At 45.4% G+C, this 19,255-nt stretch overlaps 1 protein-coding gene across 3 annotated transcripts in view; it reads right to left on the bottom strand.

Annotated features, from left to right (window-relative positions):
* LOC144497189 (ral guanine nucleotide dissociation stimulator-like 1) overlaps positions 1 to 19,255 on the bottom strand; it is a 199,094-nt gene that overhangs the window by 15,178 nt on the left and 164,661 nt on the right. For all 3 annotated transcript variants that reach the window (XM_078218062.1, XM_078218060.1, XM_078218061.1), the window contains exons 17-24: positions 17,946 to 18,079; positions 15,151 to 15,366; positions 9,558 to 9,661; positions 8,476 to 8,560; positions 4,279 to 4,368; positions 2,871 to 2,957; positions 1,947 to 1,979; positions 520 to 641 (exon numbers count right to left, since the gene is read on the bottom strand). In XM_078218062.1, coding sequence (XP_078074188.1) covers positions 520 to 641; positions 1,947 to 1,979; positions 2,871 to 2,957; positions 4,279 to 4,368; positions 8,476 to 8,560; positions 9,558 to 9,661; positions 15,151 to 15,366; positions 17,946 to 18,079 — 871 coding nt within the window. The remainder of the gene's footprint in view (positions 1 to 519; positions 642 to 1,946; positions 1,980 to 2,870; positions 2,958 to 4,278; positions 4,369 to 8,475; positions 8,561 to 9,557; positions 9,662 to 15,150; positions 15,367 to 17,945; positions 18,080 to 19,255) is intronic.

The raw sequence follows: 19,255 nt of genomic DNA, 5'->3' as shown, positions 1-19,255 counted from the left end.
TAGGCCACAACAGGAATTGTGTACCATTCTGGCCACCATGTTACAGGAACATAAGTCCTCTGGAGTGGAGGAGATTTACAAGAATGTTGTCAGAGCTTGAAAATTGAGGCTGAGGAAAGACCAGCTTCCCCTAGTGGAGAGGTCAATTACCAGGGGGCACAGATTTAAGGTGATTGGTAGATGGACTTCTCCACCCAGAGCATGGTGAGTGTCTGAATTCTTGTTGGTAGAGGCAGATAACTTCAGGTTATAATCCAGGTACCTTTTAAATTAGTTGAAGTGTTATAACTTGCAAGGCTACGGACCAGTTGCTAAAGTGTGGGATTAGAATAGGCGGCTAGTTTTAAAAAAAATCTTTGAGCAGGCGCAGACAAGATGGGCTGAATGAACTTTTTCCTGTGCTGTATGGTTCCCATCACAAAAAATATTTATAAGCAGGGAACTGTCAAGCTCACTAATGGTGGAAGATTACACAGCCCTTGATGGTTTGATCAGCACATGCTTGCAATATCCACTTACCTTTCTTCGTCAGTCAAGTATTGTTGACCATGAAACCATTTTAGAAACTTCTGGACTGGATTGATGCTGTAATTGTTGCAAGCAGACTGTAACAGTTTAATTTGCGCTATTACCTCAAATTCCTAAAAAGAACATGGAAAGAAAAGTTGGAAGTTAAGAGATTCAAAGCTGCTATAGTTGCTGCTGCTTTACCCGAGTCATTGATTTTTGAATAGTGCCAAAACTATTTTAAAACATTTTGTTTGCTAGATTTGATGCATAGTGACTCATGCCTCAAAATCTTTCATTGGGAATCAATGGCTCATGCGGTGTTTCAGCAATGAATTTCCATATAGATTATTCAACAATGATTTGTGGATAATGAGTAGCTAGAATATTCTGGAACCTAACCGCTGCAGAGTTTTCTTCTCATTGGCTGTGGCCGCTCTGTTTTATCTTGCATTCAGTGACAGTTTGACAGGTAAAAGGGGAAGACTTTATCCGAGTGAAAATTTGACAAAAGTATGGCACTGTTGGGTTGTAAAGTGCAAGACTGGTCAATTGATAAGAGTATAGCCCTATCCACCTAGCTGGGGATGTATGGATTTGGGACAGATGCCCATTTTGCATCCCACCTGATTTCATGAATCACTGGAATCAAACCAGGCAGGGTGCAAAGTGGATCAGATAGGAACCCATCTCATTCCTGGGTTAGACTAAAAAAAAAGGAGATCAGGTTGCAGTTTTAGGAATGAAGTGTCACTGCTTTCCACATGGTCAGGTTTCTATTGTGTTAGCATTTGCAGGTTCTCTGTGGCATAAAATGAAAATAGCACAAACATGCTCAACTGTAACCATAGCAATAAAGCATGTTTGAAAAGTTGATAGTAGCAAAGTCAGAAATAGGGAGTTAAAAACCCATCGCTGGTGATAAAACCAGGAGCTGCAATCCTGCTTCAATTTACTGACATGCCAGGATTGCTGCAGATGTTTCTCTTCTGGAAGAAAATGCTATCTGAATAGAGGAATTATTCAACCAGTCTCAGGGATTAAGGCAATACCTTGAGTCTTGCCAAAACACTAAATTATAAATTCATTCATGTAACACCACTAGGTACATGCTTTACCTAGCAGTGACTGCTGGTAGGCAAACTGCATCAAATTAACAGCACAGACACAGGCTATTTGGCCCAACTGGTTGTGCGCTGGTGTTTATACCTCTCCTGTCTTCATCAGACTCCAAATATTCTCATTCCTTTTTCATGCATCGAGCTTTCTCGGAAAGACAACCATGCCAAGTTTCTCCTTCATCCAATTTTTAGTGACTTTTACATTTCAGACCTGGAGTTTTGAATTCCCGCTTCCAAAGCCCAATAACAGAGGCATGCTCCCCAGCCCCCCCAAATACAACTGCCGAAGTTTTACTAGGTACAATAATTTATACTAACCCTCCGTCTCTTCTCAAAGTTGATCAAACCACTCTATAGGAGACAAACAAGAACAGCAAAAATTAATTTGACTTGTCGAAAGGTCAGATCACACTACAAGATTGTGAACTTGAAAGGGTAGGAGTGAAATCCAAGTCCCGGAAACCTGGTTCCAAATTAGAATGTAGCCAAAACTCAGTCATGTGTACAACACAAATAAATGCATTGCACTGACAGGTCATTATTTTGCAAAATTATACAGAGTCCTCTGCTGCAGTCAAATCTGTGAACACCAAGTTTATTATACAAGCAGGCAGCTAGGGGAGACAGTGGCAAGCACTGCTGTCTCACAGCACCAGGGATCCGGGTTTAATTCCCGGCTTGGGTCACCGTCTGTGGGGAGTCAGCACGTTCTCCCCCTGTCTGCATGCGTCTCCTCCAGGTGCTCTGGTTTTCTCCCACAGTCTGAAAGACATGCTGGTTAGGTGCTTTGGTCATGTTAAATTCTCCCTCTGTAACTGAACAGGCGCCAGAGTGTGGCGATTGGGGGATTTTCACAGTAACTTCATTGGTGTTCACGTAAGCCTACTTGTGACATTAATAAACTTAAAGTTTAGAATGCAATGGAAAAAGATGTCCAATTAACAGAATCTTACCCGTGCAAATACAAAGTGCGCAATTTACATAACATTTTCAGGCTACAAAAATAAATAGGGTTACACTCAACCGGCTGCTTTGTGAATAAGCTGCATGCAAATCACCAAGTGTTTGATCCATAGTACAAAACACCAAATCAAAGCCGTGCATGTACTCTCTTTAATGCGCTTCATTTATTAGTCTCATTAATTCTATTGTCACTTTGATTCCCATCTCCAAACTTGCACTACCACTGTAATCATAGCAATCAGCAAAGAAGAAATCTCAACATGTCGTAAATAGACTTACATCAACATAATCCGGAAGAGCAGTGTCCAACATAGTTAGATCAGTTAAAAAAGTCCCCAGGTAGGGCACAGTTCCCTGCATCACACCCTATAAAGGAGGAGCAAAATTGTTTAACCCATTTTAAATGCACTGTCACATTTCCTAAACATACTATCCATATTTAAACCCGCTCCCTTTAGTATGCGACTAAATCAATTTGCAGAACACTAGAGTCCATTTACATACAGATTATACCATGGGATAGAAAGCTGGAGCTAGATCTCCCATGTTGAGTTGATTATATCAATCACTTGAAGGTTGCGAATTCTCCCACACATCAGGGGTTATAAATAGATTACCCATTCTTGCTAATGGTGAACACTCAAGGTGATAACTAATTATGTACAAAACAATAATAAACGTAAACAGCATTGGTCAAATACAGCATTTGCCTCTACTAACCCCAACTACAGGCAGTTCACTTAATTGTAAGTGCAGGCAAAACATTATCCTCCATCACTTTATTTTCTTTTTCTCCTTTGTTACCAGAAATTCATGACTGGAACTTGTCTTCATATGGTGACCTAGAGGATGACCATTGGTACTTTATTCTATCAAAGGGCACTACAGCCGAGATCATTTGAGTTCTTAAATAATGATCAGATATGCAGCTTTCCAGCAGGAGCTAATGGTCAGCTATCAGGAGTGCCAACTAGTTGTGTTATTGTATAGCGCAGGAGGAGATTCAAAAGAACGAGTAACAACTGGAGTAGACCCTACTGCCCCCAGAAGACTTCCACCATTCAATAAGTTAATAAGTGACCTCTGTCTTCAACTCCACTTTTTGGCTCGATTCTCATCTCCCTTGATTTCCTGAGTTCAAAATCTATTGATCTTCAACCAAGTGTCCACAGCTCTTCAGTGTACAGATTTCCTGCCAAATCCTCAACCTTGCATTTCACTGAGATTCCATCTCATTCTTCAAATCCAGTGCATTGACCTGCACGATCTTTCATAGGATTATACACCCATCCCCAGAACGAATCCATTCAGCCTAACGCACTTGAGCTGGCTCTAATTACCTATTTCTGTATGGATTTTAGTTCTTCCTTCTCTATACTAAAATAAGTGACCAAACGTGAGCCCCAATTTCTGCCTAGCTTTGGATCATCTTAAATGTGGAACAATTTAGATCCAAAATGATACATTGATTGTCAATACATGATTACATTTATAAACATTAGCACAGTGCCAATATAATTATAGCTTTTTAAATGCAACCAGTCAAACAGCAACACTGGCATCCTTATTGGAAATAGAGAGAACTGGTTAATAGCTTAATTTAGAACAAAGCTAAAGCATTATATAAAGATGAATCACTATTTGAATTTTGAGAATTGTTAAGTCTTGGAATGGATGGATGACATACCATGTCCTTCTGCATCTGTAGCCGTTTCTGAGCCCGCTTTTGGTTTTCCTTCACGCAGCTGTCAAGGTTTGCAAACTTTGAAGTTCCTTCCTGAACATTTAGGAAGAAAATCAATTATTAACTCATGGTTAACTAGATCACCCATGACACCAAGTGAGATCTTAACCCCCAAAGCCTCATGTTTTTATAAATTACATAACAAATCTGAAGCCTTGGGCCAACATGTTGGGCAAATTTCAATTTCAACCTGTGATATTTTGAAGTGAAACCTCAATTTAACCCACATTGAGAACCAAAAGCTGATATTAATGCCAGTCTCAGATTAAAATACAATTAAGGACCTACACTTCCTGGGTGACACACTTGAGACTGGATCGCCTGTTGGCAGCAGAATTAATTGCTCTTGTAGTTTGCGGCGTGATGTAATTGAGGGCACTTGAATCTCATTCGGTTTGTGATCTTGTTAGAAAGATCTGTTTGTGGTCTGCTTCTGATTGCCCTCGAGGTGATGGCGAGCCATTCTCTTGACAACTGCTAGGCCATTTCAGAGGGCAGTTGAGTTAACTACATCGCTGTGGATCTGGAGTCACATGTAGGGCAGCAGACAAGGCAAGGGTAACCAATTTTCTACCCTCAAGGACATTTGTGAATAAGATGGGTTTTCACAACAATCTGGTAGTTTCGTGCTTATTGATTTGAATTTAAATCCCTAGTTTCTGTGGTAGGATTTGAACTCATTTATTATAATGCAGTAGGTGCCACAGGCAGAGAGTTGGAGGGAAAGAAAAGCCACACCCTCTTTTACAGTTCTAGCTGTCATAAAGCAGGCAAGTTTAAAAGGTCCAGCCACTTTGGGAAAACCAGGGAGAAGGTAAGTTTGTACGGCAAGTGGGTAGAATTGGGGAGCAGCAGGAAGGGGTTGGGTTGTCAATGGTGGAGGGGCTCAGAGTGAATATTGTACTTTACAGTTATCCAGAAGTTAGAAGTGGTTTTAATTCTGACCTCTTCTGGGTAACGATTATAAGACAGTTGGAATCAGTCAAAGTTTGCTATTTATATTGTACTTTTGGATGGTTCCCATTGCAGGGCAATTGTGGTTTGAAATTTTTATCTAGGGTTTCTGGGCAGGGGAGGGTTCCCCAGCAGACCGTTATGAATCTGTGGCATTCCCTGACAAGTGAAGCAGTTGGGGCTACCTTGTTGAATGTTTAAGGCAAGCATAGATAGATTTTTGAACAGTAAAGAAATAAGGATTATGGAGAGGTGGAGCTGAGCCCACAAAAACATCAACCATGATTTTATTGAATGGCAGCTCAGGCTCAAGGGGCAAAATGACCTACTGCTGCTCCTTCTCTAATGTGCTTATAAGGCCAGGGTGTCTGACAGACTAGGCCTAACAAAAATACTGCACAGTCCTCTTCGAATACAGAAGAATAATTATTTGACTACCTCCAAAATTGATTAGGAATTAAACAACATCCCATGCTTTGATTATTTTCTGCTCTGTACACAATGGTTTTCCTTGATATTTATAATGAACCAACATCGCAATTAACTAGTCACTTTATAAGTTGGAGAAATTAAGCAGATAAAAATGAATGGACCATGAGCACAAATGTTTTGAGAGTTCGCTGAAATTTTGGTTGAAAATAAGGCTTTTCAGAATATTCCTCAAGTTAGAGAGAAGGAGGGAGTAACAAGTCAAGGATGAGGTACAAAGTTTGTCTTAAGGCTAGTCAACAGGAGGGTGTTGGAAGCATCCCAACAATGTAAAGATTAAAGGTTGCAAGGACACTGGGACTAAGTTGGTGTGGGGCACAAGATGCTGAAAAGGCACAAGTGGTCTTGGTGATGGAGTGCATGTAGGATATAGGTCTAGATAAAACAGAAAGCCAAAGTTTTTCCACTGTCCAGTTCAGTCTGAGCAAAAGGAGGTAACTTATGGCAGTAGCGAGAAACAATGGCTTCTTGATACCCAAGTGATGATAAATATGCCAGATGTTCTATTGTATGTACAAGACGACATTGGAGTGCCTTTATATTTCCTAAAACAGCATAAGACAGACTGAACACTTGCTGCAACCCACAAATTATGAATTTTGGGATTGTACCTCATTCTTGACTACTGTGTTGACCATTCAGCCCAATTATTCAACTGAAAATATGCAGGAAAATTCCACTACAGGAGAAGCAAAATCAAATTTAGGCCTCCTGCATGTTGTTTACTAGGCCAATCAGCTTAATCAAGTAATAAAACAACTTTGGAAGCACTTCAAGATAAAATCTATATATAATTTGGGGGGGGGGGGGGGGGGGGGTACGGTCCCCCAGACATGGGCAAATGCTTTAGGAGATCACCATTTTCTTCAAAACACAAGTATCAGTGTTGATTGTTACAATATTAGCATAGATTTGCTGCCTCCCATCCTATTGGATACTAATTCAAATCAAAGATGATATGTTTGAAAGGGGGTGCCTGAAGGTGGGGAAATAAAAATGCTCCTCATGGAGCCAAGCACTAAAAACAGGCACGGTGGTGAAAAGGGTAGAAGCAGGAGAAGAATGTAGCTGCAATTCCTAGAAGTGCAATAACTTGCGCTCGAGCTGAATCATGTTCTTTTAGAAAAGGCAAAAAACAATTCAGATGAACTGAATTATTGTCATACTGCCAAAACCTAGCAAGTCAATAAATAGTCACATCAACTTTGTACAACCACAGCAGGACATTGCAAAATCATGTCAAACACATACTAAAACAGGCAATCCTTTCAAACCCCTCAATTTGATTGATTGCATTTTGGTCCTTCTCAGATACCGAGAGTTAGGTGTTGCAAGCCCTATCCAAAACACAGTGAGCGCACATTCCTAGTTGGGCTTGTTTTTTTTGGTGTAGGACTCTGGTATACTTGGCTGTCTTCCAGAACTTTCAAAAATATCCTGATAAAACCATCAACAATCATCCAATATTCTTGATAAGCACATTAGAGAAAAGGAGTTGTTATTCAACTGGTCTTAGCTCTCAGTGGGAGGCAGGCAAGGAAGAGATACCTAAAGTTTAGGTCAAAGATGTTCCCTCACAAAAAAAGTGGACTAACAAATCCAGAGCCCCTGGATGTCAAGAGGCTTAAGAAAAAAAAGGAAGCTTATGACAGATACCAAAGGCTCAGTGCTATGAAGAACCTATGAGTAAAAAAAAGTGTAGAGGTGACATTAAAAAGAAATTAGGAAAGCAAAGAGAGGGCATCAAGATACTGGCAAGTAAAATCAAAGAAACCCAAAGACTTTTTCAGAATACATTAAGAACTAGTGCGGAACCAAATAAAGAGCAGGGTTTACTAGGAACCACAAGGGTGTGGAATGGTGGGGGTGGATATTCCTATGGTTCTTAATAAGAGTGGCAGGGTTTGGGAACTCACTGGTAGTGACAAGAGATCCTCTAACTACTTGGATGTACACCTATCAAAATTACGGATCAAGAGCTGGAAAGTGGGATTAGGCTGACGACTACTAAACAGCCAGTATGGACACAATGGGCCAAGTGGCCCCTTCATCACTGTAAACTTCTATGTCATAATATTTCAGTAATTCAGTATTCCTGGAGTTTGTGGCTCTCTTAAAACAAAAAAAACAATGTTTCCAGATGCTGTGATTGGTGTCTGTTTTGGTACAAACTATATGAAATTAGATTGTTGCAGTCTGAAATATTCAACAAATAAAGTAATTGGATTATAAATATGTCCCAGTTCTCATGCAACAACTAATCCTTATTATAGAGGACAAACAAGAAAAAACAGGTGATAATTTAACAAATAAACACTTATGGGAACCAATCAAATCTGTAACTCTTCCACTTGGGGTTTTAATTACATGCCCTCAGTGCACAAAGCAAAAAATCATTGGCACAAGTCCCACTTTATACTTTGAGTTCAAATTTCTAAGATATACTAACTCAGGTTGTATTCTTGGCAGCATACCCACATTAGATGTTTATTCAAAAAGTTGGCATCCGACAGGCTTTGAATGCTTAAGCCAAGCCAGACCACCTAGTACACATTTTCCCTTATTGCTTTATTGGTTGACAACATTCACATGCAGTCAGCCACCAGTTTAACTCATTATAGATACTATTTATCGCTTATTTTAAAACATTGAACAGCTCACTAATATAGATCCATTGGGCCACGTGCAACATCTTACCCTCATTAGCAGCTCTCTACTTGTCAGATAGTTATTTTGATTGGAGAATATATCCGAAAGCTCTTGAAACATTGAAGTACTGTCCCTAGTCAAGAGAATGAGACAAATTACGCATGAGGGAATAGAAGATTAACTAATGGCTGCCAAGGATTCCGACATCTACAAGCAGGTAGCAAAGACAATGGAGGACGATGAGCATTTTGGGAGCTTTACAGAATTTAACGTTAATGAATCAGATTAGCGACCCTTTGGCAAATATCATTGGCAGCAAGAGGAACTTACAAGAAACCCAAAAATGCAAACAGGATCAAATTGTCTGCAGCACACAGATAAAATTACAGGTGTATGCACTCAAAGGCTTATTGCACTTCCTCAGGAGATAAAAGACTGTCTTTGCTGTACTTCCAGCATCCTACATGAAACAAAAAAAGGGAAAATGCTGGAAAATCTCAGGTCTGGCAGCATCTGTAAGAGGAGAAAAGAGCTGACGTTTTGAGTCCAGATGACCCTTTGAAATGTCAGCTCTTTTCAGATTCCAGCATCCACAGTAATTTGCTTTTATTCACCATCTTATATGACTGGCACAGCATAATTTTGGGAGAACTGTGGCAGGTTATATCCAAGAGCAGATCAGTTTGGGAGCACAATAATTTAAAGTTCAGGCTGAACAGCTTTATTAAGAATCAGAATCCCGACAGTGCAGGAGACCATTCAGCCCATCCAACCTGCACCAATAACAATCCAATCCAGGCCCGAACCCCATGGATTTACCCTGCGAGTCCCACCGACACCAAGGGGAAAAACCATGCAGACACAGATAGAACGTGCAAACTCCACAGTCACCCAAGGCCTAAATTGAACCTGGGTCCCTGGAGCTGTGAAGCAGCGCACTGCTCAAAAAGAAAATTACCTCTGCAACTCCTCATTCTCGAGCCAAAGGAAGAACGATTCTGACAATTAGCCAATTGTTAGGAGTGCACAGCAAGTGCGTCTGGTAGTCTTATCGACACACGGAGAACTTGCTATCCAGTACTGCATGCTTATCAGAAATATTTCACAGCTACCGTGGAAAAGGAACTTACTTTGATACGGACGCCCAAGTCTTCTTCAACTTGTATATTGGGATTGACTGCATTGCAGACACAATCGCACGCAGAGATGAAAAATTCTTCAAGATCCTACATTCCTGTTGGAAAACAAAGGAGTTCTGTGTAAGTAACAGTAGCTCCCATTTGCTGATAAGACAGAACCTGAGGTATCAACAGAAGTTCAGCTGTGAAAATAACAGCAACAAAAACAGATTATGGAGAAATGTTGTCAGACTTCACACTCGTTATTCCCTTATTTTTCCTTGACCACAATCTCTTCAGGTATGGTCAGCTGGTGTGTTTGGGAGAAGTGGGGGGGGGGGGGAACGAGATGAGGGGGGGGGAACGAGATGAGGGGGGGGGAACGAGATGAGGGGGGGGGAACGAGATGAGGGGGGGGGAACGAGATGAGGGGGGGGGAACGAGATGAGGGGGGGGGAACGAGATGAGGGGGGGGAACGAGATGAGGGGGGGGGAACGAGATGAGGGGGGGGGAACGAGATGAGGGGGGGGGAACGAGATGAGGGGGGGGGAACGAGATGAGGGGGGGGGAACGAGATGAGGGGGGGGGAACGAGATGAGGGGGGGGGAACGAGATGAGGGGGGGGAACGAGATGAGGGGGGGGGAACGAGATGAGGGGGGGGGAACGAGATGAGGGGGGGGGAACGAGATGAGGGGGGGGGAACGAGATGAGGGGGGGGGAACGAGATGAGGGGGGGGGAACGAGATGAGGGGGGGGGAACGAGATGAGGGGGGGGGAACGAGATGAGGGGGGGGGAACGAGATGAGGGGGGGGGAACGAGATGAGGGGGGGGGAACGAGATGAGGGGGGGGGAACGAGATGAGGGGGGGGGAACGAGATGAGGGGGGGGGAACGAGATGAGGGGGGGGGAACGAGATGAGGGGGGGGGAACGAGATGAGGGGGGGGGAACGAGATGAGGGGGGGGGAACGAGATGAGGGGGGGGGAACGAGATGAGGGGGGGGGAACGAGATGAGGGGGGGGGAACGAGATGAGGGGGGGGGAACGAGATGAGGGGGGGGGAACGAGATGAGGGGGGGGGAACGAGATGAGGGGGGGGGAACGAGATGAGGGGGGGGGAACGAGATGAGGGGGGGGGAACGAGATGAGGGGGGGGGAACGAGATGAGGGGGGGGGAACGAGATGAGGGGGGGGGAACGAGATGAGGGGGGGGGAACGAGATGAGGGGGGGGGGAACGAGATGAGGGGGGGGGAACGAGATGAGGGGGGGGGGAACGAGATGAGGGGGGGGGAACGAGATGAGGGGGGGGGAACGAGATGAGGGGGGGGGAACGAGATGAGGGGGGGGGAACGAGATGAGGGGGGGGGAACGAGATGAGGGGGGGGGAACGAGATGAGGGGGGGGGAACGAGATGAGGGGGGGGGAACGAGATGAGGGGGGGGGAACGAGATGAGGGGGGGGGAACGAGATGAGGGGGGGGGAACGAGATGAGGGGGGGGGAACGAGATGAGGGGGGGGGAACGAGATGAGGGGGGGGGAACGAGATGAGGGGGAGGGAACGAGATGAGGGGGGGGGAACGAGATGAGGGGGGGGGAACGAGATGAGGGGGGGGGAACGAGATGAGGGGGGGGGAACGAGATGAGGGGGGGGGAACGAGATGAGGGGGGGGGAACGAGATGAGGGGGGGGGAACGAGATGAGGGGGGGGGAACGAGATGAGGGGGGGGGAACGAGATGAGGGGGGGGGAACGAGATGAGGGGGGGGGAACGAGATGAGGGGGGGGGAACGAGATGAGGGGGGGGGAACGAGATGAGGGGGGGGGAACGAGATGAGGGGGGGGGAACGAGATGAGGGGGGGGGAACGAGATGAGGGGGGGGGAACGAGATGAGGGGGGGGGAACGAGATGAGGGGGGGGGAACGAGATGAGGGGGGGGGAACGAGATGAGGGGGGGGGAACGAGATGAGGGGGGGGGAACGAGATGAGGGGGGGGGAACGAGATGAGGGGGGGGGAACGAGATGAGGGGGGGGGAACGAGATGAGGGGGGGGGAACGAGATGAGGGGGGGGGAACGAGATGAGGGGGGGGGAACGAGATGAGGGGGGGGGAACGAGATGAGGGGGGGGGAACGAGATGAGGGGGGGGGAACGAGATGAGGGGGGGGGAACGAGATGAGGGGGGGGGAACGAGATGAGGGGGGGGGAACGAGATGAGGGGGGGGGAACGAGATGAGGGGGGGGGAACGAGATGAGGGGGGGGGAACGAGATGAGGGGGGGGGAACGAGATGAGGGGGGGGGAACGAGATGAGGGGGGGGGAACGAGATGAGGGGGGGGGAACGAGATGAGGGGGGGGGAACGAGATGAGGGGGGGGGAACGAGATGAGGGGGGGGGAACGAGATGAGGGGGGGGGAACGAGATGAGGGGGGGGGAACGAGATGAGGGGGGGGGAACGAGATGAGGGGGGGGGAACGAGATGAGGGGGGGGGAACGAGATGAGGGGGGGGGAACGAGATGAGGGGGGGGGAACGAGATGAGGGGGGGGAACGAGATGAGGGGGGGGGAACGAGATGAGGGGGGGGGAACGAGATGAGGGGGGGGGAACGAGATGAGGGGGGGGGAACGAGATGAGGGGGGGGGAACGAGATGAGGGGGGGGGAACGAGATGAGGGGGGGGGAACGAGATGAGGGGGGGGGAACGAGATGAGGGGGGGGGAACGAGATGAGGGGGGGGGAACGAGATGAGGGGGGGGGAACGAGATGAGGGGGGGGGAACGAGATGAGGGGGGGGGAACGAGATGAGGGGGGGGGAACGAGATGAGGGGGGGGGAACGAGATGAGGGGGGGGGAACGAGATGAGGGGGGGGGAACGAGATGAGGGGGGGGGAACGAGATGAGGGGGGGGGGAACGAGATGAGGGGGGGGGGAACGAGATGAGGGGGGGGGGAACGAGATGAGGGGGGGGGGAACGAGATGAGGGGGGGGGAACGAGATGAGGGGGGGGGAACGAGATGAGGGGGGGGGAACGAGATGAGGGGGGGGGAACGAGATGAGGGGGGGGGAACGAGATGAGGGGGGGGGAACGAGATGAGGGGGGGGGAACGAGATGAGGGGGGGGGAACGAGATGAGGGGGGGGGAACGAGATGAGGGGGGGGGAACGAGATGAGGGGGGGGGGAACGAGATGAGGGGGGGGGAACGAGATGAGGGGGGGGGAACGAGATGAGGGGGGGGGAACGAGATGAGGGGGGGGGAACGAGATGAGGGGGGGGAACGAGATGAGGGGGGGGAACGAGATGAGGGGGGGGGAACGAGATGAGGGGGGGGGAACGAGATGAGGGGGGGGGAACGAGATGAGGGGGGGGGAACGAGATGAGGGGGGGGGAACGAGATGAGGGGGGGGGAACGAGATGAGGGGGGGGGAACGAGATGAGGGGGGGGGAACGAGATGAGGGGGGGGGCGCGGAAATGAGGGGGGGGGCGCGGAAATGAGGGAATGAGAGGGGAAGCCTCTGCCCATTGTATTCGGCTGATGGATTGGTAACAAATAGTAACGTCTGTCAAAGAGCAAAAGGGTCATGCTAGCAGCTGAAGATAATCTTCTAAAGCACATAAATCAGAAAATTGAGTACATTTTTATTGGCTGCATTTTGACCTAAAATAAAAAACTGTTGATATCCAAGTTAGCTGATCTCAACTAGGATAGCAGCAGCAATGCCCACCATACACTTGGCCCTACGAAGGAAGCAGGAGAAATTAAAATCAGTCATAATTCCCACTCCCGAGGGCAGGAAACAGGATCTGGGACTGTTGCCAGGTTCCAAAACCACCCTGGTTGAGAGGCTGGGTGGGGGTGTGTTTGTAAAAAAAGTCACTCGTGCGATTTTTATGGAAGCACCCACTTGGAAAAGGCATGGAGACAGGATCCCAGGCAGGCTCTCAAACCTAGAGGGTTATCAGCCTTCCAGCCTGAGGGGAACAGCCAGCTGTTGCCAAGGATAAGTAATAGAGGGTGTTTCAAAATGAAAAACAAACTCAAAAAAATCTGATTTCATTCTCGATAAAGCAGCGAAGGCCACCAACAGGATGGGAGTGCCTCTGCAGGGTGGCCTTTGGTTGTGCCGGTACCTAGTTAGGCAGGGAGGACCTGTCAGCCTACCTGGAGTTCTGACACATGCGAGACTGCCACTAGGTGTCTGCCAGGCTGCAGCCAATTGAACTGCACCTGTCATGTTGTGAAACTGGAGACCAAGTGGAAAATCTCATTCAGCCTCTTGCCAATGCTCTTGAGCTCTTGACCCCCCCTCCTCTCTCAAAGAGCATAACCAAGGTGGGCACCCTTGCTGAGCCTCAAATCCACCTTCCCCAAAATGAGCAGGAAAACAGAACACCAAACCGGCACTGATAACTTTGGGCCCAGTCTGCCTCTATTGCTGACCTAAAAGAGAACCTGCCCCCAATCTCTCTCAATCACACCAATCCCCCCGTCCCCTGCCTTTGCATGTGATGAACAGCCAATGTGGCAAGATGCTGGAGGGAAGTCACTTGGGCATGGGATCGTTCACCAGCAAGAATTGACAGGAAGGAAGAATAAAATATAAACATTAATTAATGTACAGCAAAGTACAAAATGTAATACCCAACTTCATTGCAGAAATGCAATTAACAACCTGAAATCAGTTTGCATTGTTCCTCCACATGACTTGTTAATATTCAAATGCAAGCATTAGCAGAGGCATGACCTGTTAGCTACGTAACACCAACCTCTTCCTCTTCAGACATCCTGCAGCTTTATTAACTATTTGATTTCCTCGAGGAAAAATAAAGTCCAGGTTGAAGACTGAGCAGAGGTCTTGACCCAGGGCTCAACCAACAGTGGCTTTCGATCTTTAAAAACGCAGGGCATTCACTGAAGCACTGCAGTTAAAAACCAGTCACATGGCCGCCACACATTTCATATAATTAAATGATGCCAGACTGTGATATGACTACGGGATCTCTAATGCACAGGAGCTGGCAAAACAGCTTCTGTAATAGGCACTGCAAATTAAGAAGGGGCTACTTATTCAGCTTGCTCTGTTATTTGCGGCCAAAGGATACAATGTTTAGCACATACTGGGTTTTTGTTTACAAAAGCAAATTGTACTGATTTCAGCTTCCAAACTCACTGTGGAAATGATGATGATGTGGAGATGCCGGCGTTGGACTGGGGTAAACACAGTAAGAAGTTTAACAACACCAGGTTAAAGTCCAACAGGTTTATTTGGTAGCAAAAGCCACACAAGCTTTCGAGGCTCTGAGCCCCCACTCACCTGAAGAAGGGGCTCAGAGCCTCGAAAGCTTGTGTGGCTTTTGCTACCAAATAAACCTGTTGGACTTTAACCTGGTGTTGTTAAACTTCTTATTGAAATGATGATTGCCATGATTCAACATTCTACAGAAGCAATCAACTTTTCCTCCTCAGAAACCTACCTCACTGCTCCTCCCTCACCCACTATGAGGTTTTCTGTACTTGTTAACACCCAACCCAAGTTGCTTGCATGCTGCCTTCCACATCCTTATGGGATTTTGCCTTTCGCATAGAGATCAATAAACAATGTCATACCTGAGCAATGTCGATCCACTTCTCAATTATTTTAGCCCTCTGCTGTGGTTTCAACAGGAGATCCTTTAATATGGTACTGATGACACACTTCGTGACGAGATTGAATTGGGCGATGGTAGCCCGGATTGTAGGTGCTAGATGTTTGTTTTCCTTCTTGTCCCGTCGGGACCAGATGCATCCCAGGCAATGATGGGGGACCACCTTTTTGAACAGGTGCTGTTTAAATATAAAAATGAATACTAAAGATGTTTTCACTACCATGGACCTTTTGAACACTAAAGTACAAACAAAACTTGCCCAGGTAAGGGTCAACCAGCTTCACTGCTTTGTACATTTAAAACTAAAATACAAGGTTAGTCAGTGACAGTGTATAATTCTCAGATATAGGAGTACATTAGTGGAGTGAAACGTGCAGTATCTGTTCAGCTGTCTGCCAACATGGATGCTGTATATATAATGAGTGGCCAATCCAATACCACACGATTTGCACAACCACCTGAGACAAATTTCTACCCCATAAGTGAGTGACAGATTATTTTTGACCAGATCATCTACTTTACAAGAGCCTCTCATACACCAATTAAAATATTTGATAACACTTAACGAGAGCTTCAAATTAAAAAAGGAGAGTGAACCACAACAGCTACAACTGTATTACTTAATCATATGGAGATGGGATTCAAGACATAGCCAGAAACAAGGGTCAATAGTAGGAAGGTTGACCAAAATCTTAGTCAAAGATGCAGGTTTTAAGAAGGGCCATAGGAGGGAGGCGCAGAAAAGATTTGGGGAGGAAACTCAAGCATGGAATGTAGGCAGAAAATACCAGGGTTGGAGAAATGGTGAATTTGTGCCGATAGGATACAGCGTTAAGAGTTTTGGAGGAGCTCCTGAAGACTAAGCAGGAGAGTTTTGTAAGAATTGGATATGGAAATGAAAGGCATGAACAGTGGCTTCAGTGGAAGATTGGTTGTATTATGATCAAAAGCAGGCAGTATGAGAATTGAAGTGAATTCTTTTTGCAATGGGGTTAAAAGTGACACTTGTGCATGCTGTAGACAGTTTGGTTTTACCAGAGATGGCGATTGGGAAGGCATGCAGTTTCTAGTGCCAGCTGAAGATGGACTGTGCCTTCTTTCTCCTCCATGATCAATGCTGGGAAATTTATGGCTTGTTCATGCACAACTGAATGAACTACCAGTCTAACAATGCAAATGACAAGGCAAAGGTCAAGAAAAATGGCAGAGAGGTAGAGCTAGGCATCAAAGTACCTGGAGAAGCTAACTCCCATGTCTGCAGATCATATTGCCAAGGGGCAGCATGTAGTTGAGGTAGGTGAGTGGGTTCAGGGTGCTAAAGCAGCATGTACTTTATTACCTGGATCCAGTGATGTTTGGAGAGGAGGATAGCTGATCTGGGCTAAAGGAAGTCAATTTATAGAATGTTTTAATGTTAAAAAGCTGCCCTCTCCCAATATTCTAAAAAAAAATGTCCTGCATAGACTAGGCGTTTCAATTACACAGATTTCTAAAACATTTTATTTTGAGACAACCATAGGTTGCAATTTTAACTTAACTTGTCCAGATGGGATTGGGCGAAGGACTAATTTAACAGCCTATTTGTACCCTCCATTAGCATATGTTAAATTGGTCTCATCATAATGATAACATTGAATACAGGAGTTGGGATGTCATGAAGTTGTACAAGACATTGGTAAGGCCACACTTGGAATACTGTGTACAGTTCTGGTCACCCTATTATAGAAAGGATATTATTGAACTAGAAAAAGTGTGCAGAAAAGATTGACTAGGATGGTACTGGGACAATGTTTAAGTTACAAGGAGAGGCTGGAACTTTGTTTACCTGGAACATAGGAGGCTTAGGGTGATCTTAGAGGTCTATAAAATAGGGGGGCACAGATAAGGTAGATAGTCAACATCTTTTCCCAAAGTTGGGAAGTCTAAAACTAGAGGGCATAGGTTCAAGGTGAGAAGGGAGAGATACAAAAGGGTCTAGAGGGGCAATTTCCACCCTTCCACACACCCCCCACCACACAGGGTGGTGGGCATCTGGAACGAGCTGCCAGAGGTGGTAGTAGAGGCAGGTACAATTGTCTTGTTAAAAACATTTAGACAGTTACATGGGTAAGACTGGGAGAGGGGGATATGGGCCAAACATGGGCAATTGGGACTAGCTTAATTGTTAAAAACTGGGTGGCATGAACAAATTGGGCCAAAGGGCTTGTTTCCATGCTGTAACCCTCTACGACACTCAAGTGGACTGGTTGCACTTTGACTGCTATACACCATGAAAAGTTTGCCAAGCTCTTTCCATGCAAGCTAGACTTGCATCAGTCTTTATCTGAAAACTAAAAGGAAACTGCACTGGCCTGCTCATATTTATTACCATTTTTATGCCAGCTGTGAACATTGCAGCTTTAATCCTGCAATACTATTACACAATGTGCAGAAGCCTAACAGTAGATGTTAACAATAAAGGGGTTTTCAGTCACCCCCAAGGCTACTTGTTTCACATGACATTCACCTTCAGAGAAACAAAGGCAGCTGTTGAAGTTTTCATTGAAAGACATTCCAATCTTGTTACTGAAGTCACATGTCAAACATGTTCTGGTGTCTTAGAACACTGCATTGTGAAGTGAACTCAGTTATAGTGACTGCTAATGGCACTAATGATGTGAAGAGAGATTGGATCACTGACTGCAGACCGAAACATCATACGTAGAGTAATTGGGCAACTGGTCCCGACAGAACGGCCCCAAGTTCATGTTTACTCACAGCATCCATGTACGTCAGCTGCTCTGCAACAACGTCTGACGGGAAGGAGGGGATGTCCTGTTTTTCGTCAACTCCCTCTATCTCTACATCCCCTTCCTCTCCCAGTTGGAAAGTGATGTTTCCGTAGTTACTATCTGTACAATTGAAAGGAGACATTTATTTTGTGCCCAAAGTTCATGGCACTTAGCTAAAATTTCTAAAAACAACATACTTCTCAAATGTGTACAATTAGAAATCTAGCACTGGTCTAAAATGTTCTTACAGCTGTATTTTTTAAATCTAGATTCAGTGAAATTAATCTTGTACAACGTTACAGTCAAAGTCTCTTAATGGAGAGCATTCGAGTAGCAAGAAAACAATATTTATTGATGTGTTCCCATTAAACAAACCTGATAGATGGGAAGCTAATCTGTGTCTGGGCAAATCTTCCACCACACTTGGTATGTTCTTATTTCATAACTTTGTCATAGAGCAAGTCACAGAATGTAAAAGATACCATTGATAGCAACAGCTAGAAGAAATTGCCAATAGGTCACAATAAATGCTGCCAGGCAAAATCAGATTATAATGCGACCTTAAGAGGAAGATACACTATGTATATCTTGCACTTGTGTATTCTGTAATCATAACACCTCGAATTGGTAGTGCAAGGAGGGGGCAGGAAAAGATTGGGGTTAGAGAAGGAAAGGGAAACATTTCACAAGTCCTTTCCAGAAACACTGACAAAGTTCTGGAAAAGTCTTTCCAATACTTTGACAGATATAGGCTTTACAAAAGATCAAGACTGAAATGGAAAATAAGTATCTGGCACCACAACAAAAAAAAAGACCCTCTTCCAATCAACGCCAGCACAACACTCAACTCTGATTCATTTTTAAACAAGCTCAGTTGAATTATAAATTCATAATTCAGAAGCAATTTTTTAAAAAATGCGAAAGGAAACCCAAATGAACTTCAAAACCACTGGGCATAACTCTGCATGAACCTGTGGTCTGTGGATGTTCTGAATTAGTTTACTCAAGAATGCCAGTAAAATGAAAAACTTCACACAATACACATAAATAAACTAATTCACAACACACCATTCGGAAAGGATTCTTCCAACCTGGCAGAATACTCAATTTGAGTATATGTGGTTAAAATGGTGTTGCTGTAGCAACATGTATTGCATGTTGGTGATTACAATTTGTCAATAGTGTTTTTTTTTAAAAAAAGATCTCTGGTAATCTTTAAAATATCATTGTACCAATTTCATTAATTCCATTACAATCCATTGCATAATTAAACCATTTTATCTTTCATTGAGACTC

This window comes from Mustelus asterias, chromosome 8 (assembly GCF_964213995.1).
Source record: "Mustelus asterias chromosome 8, sMusAst1.hap1.1, whole genome shotgun sequence".
Classification (NCBI taxonomy): domain Eukaryota; kingdom Metazoa; phylum Chordata; class Chondrichthyes; order Carcharhiniformes; family Triakidae; genus Mustelus; species Mustelus asterias.
This window is presented reverse-complemented; position numbering and strand designations above follow the sequence as displayed.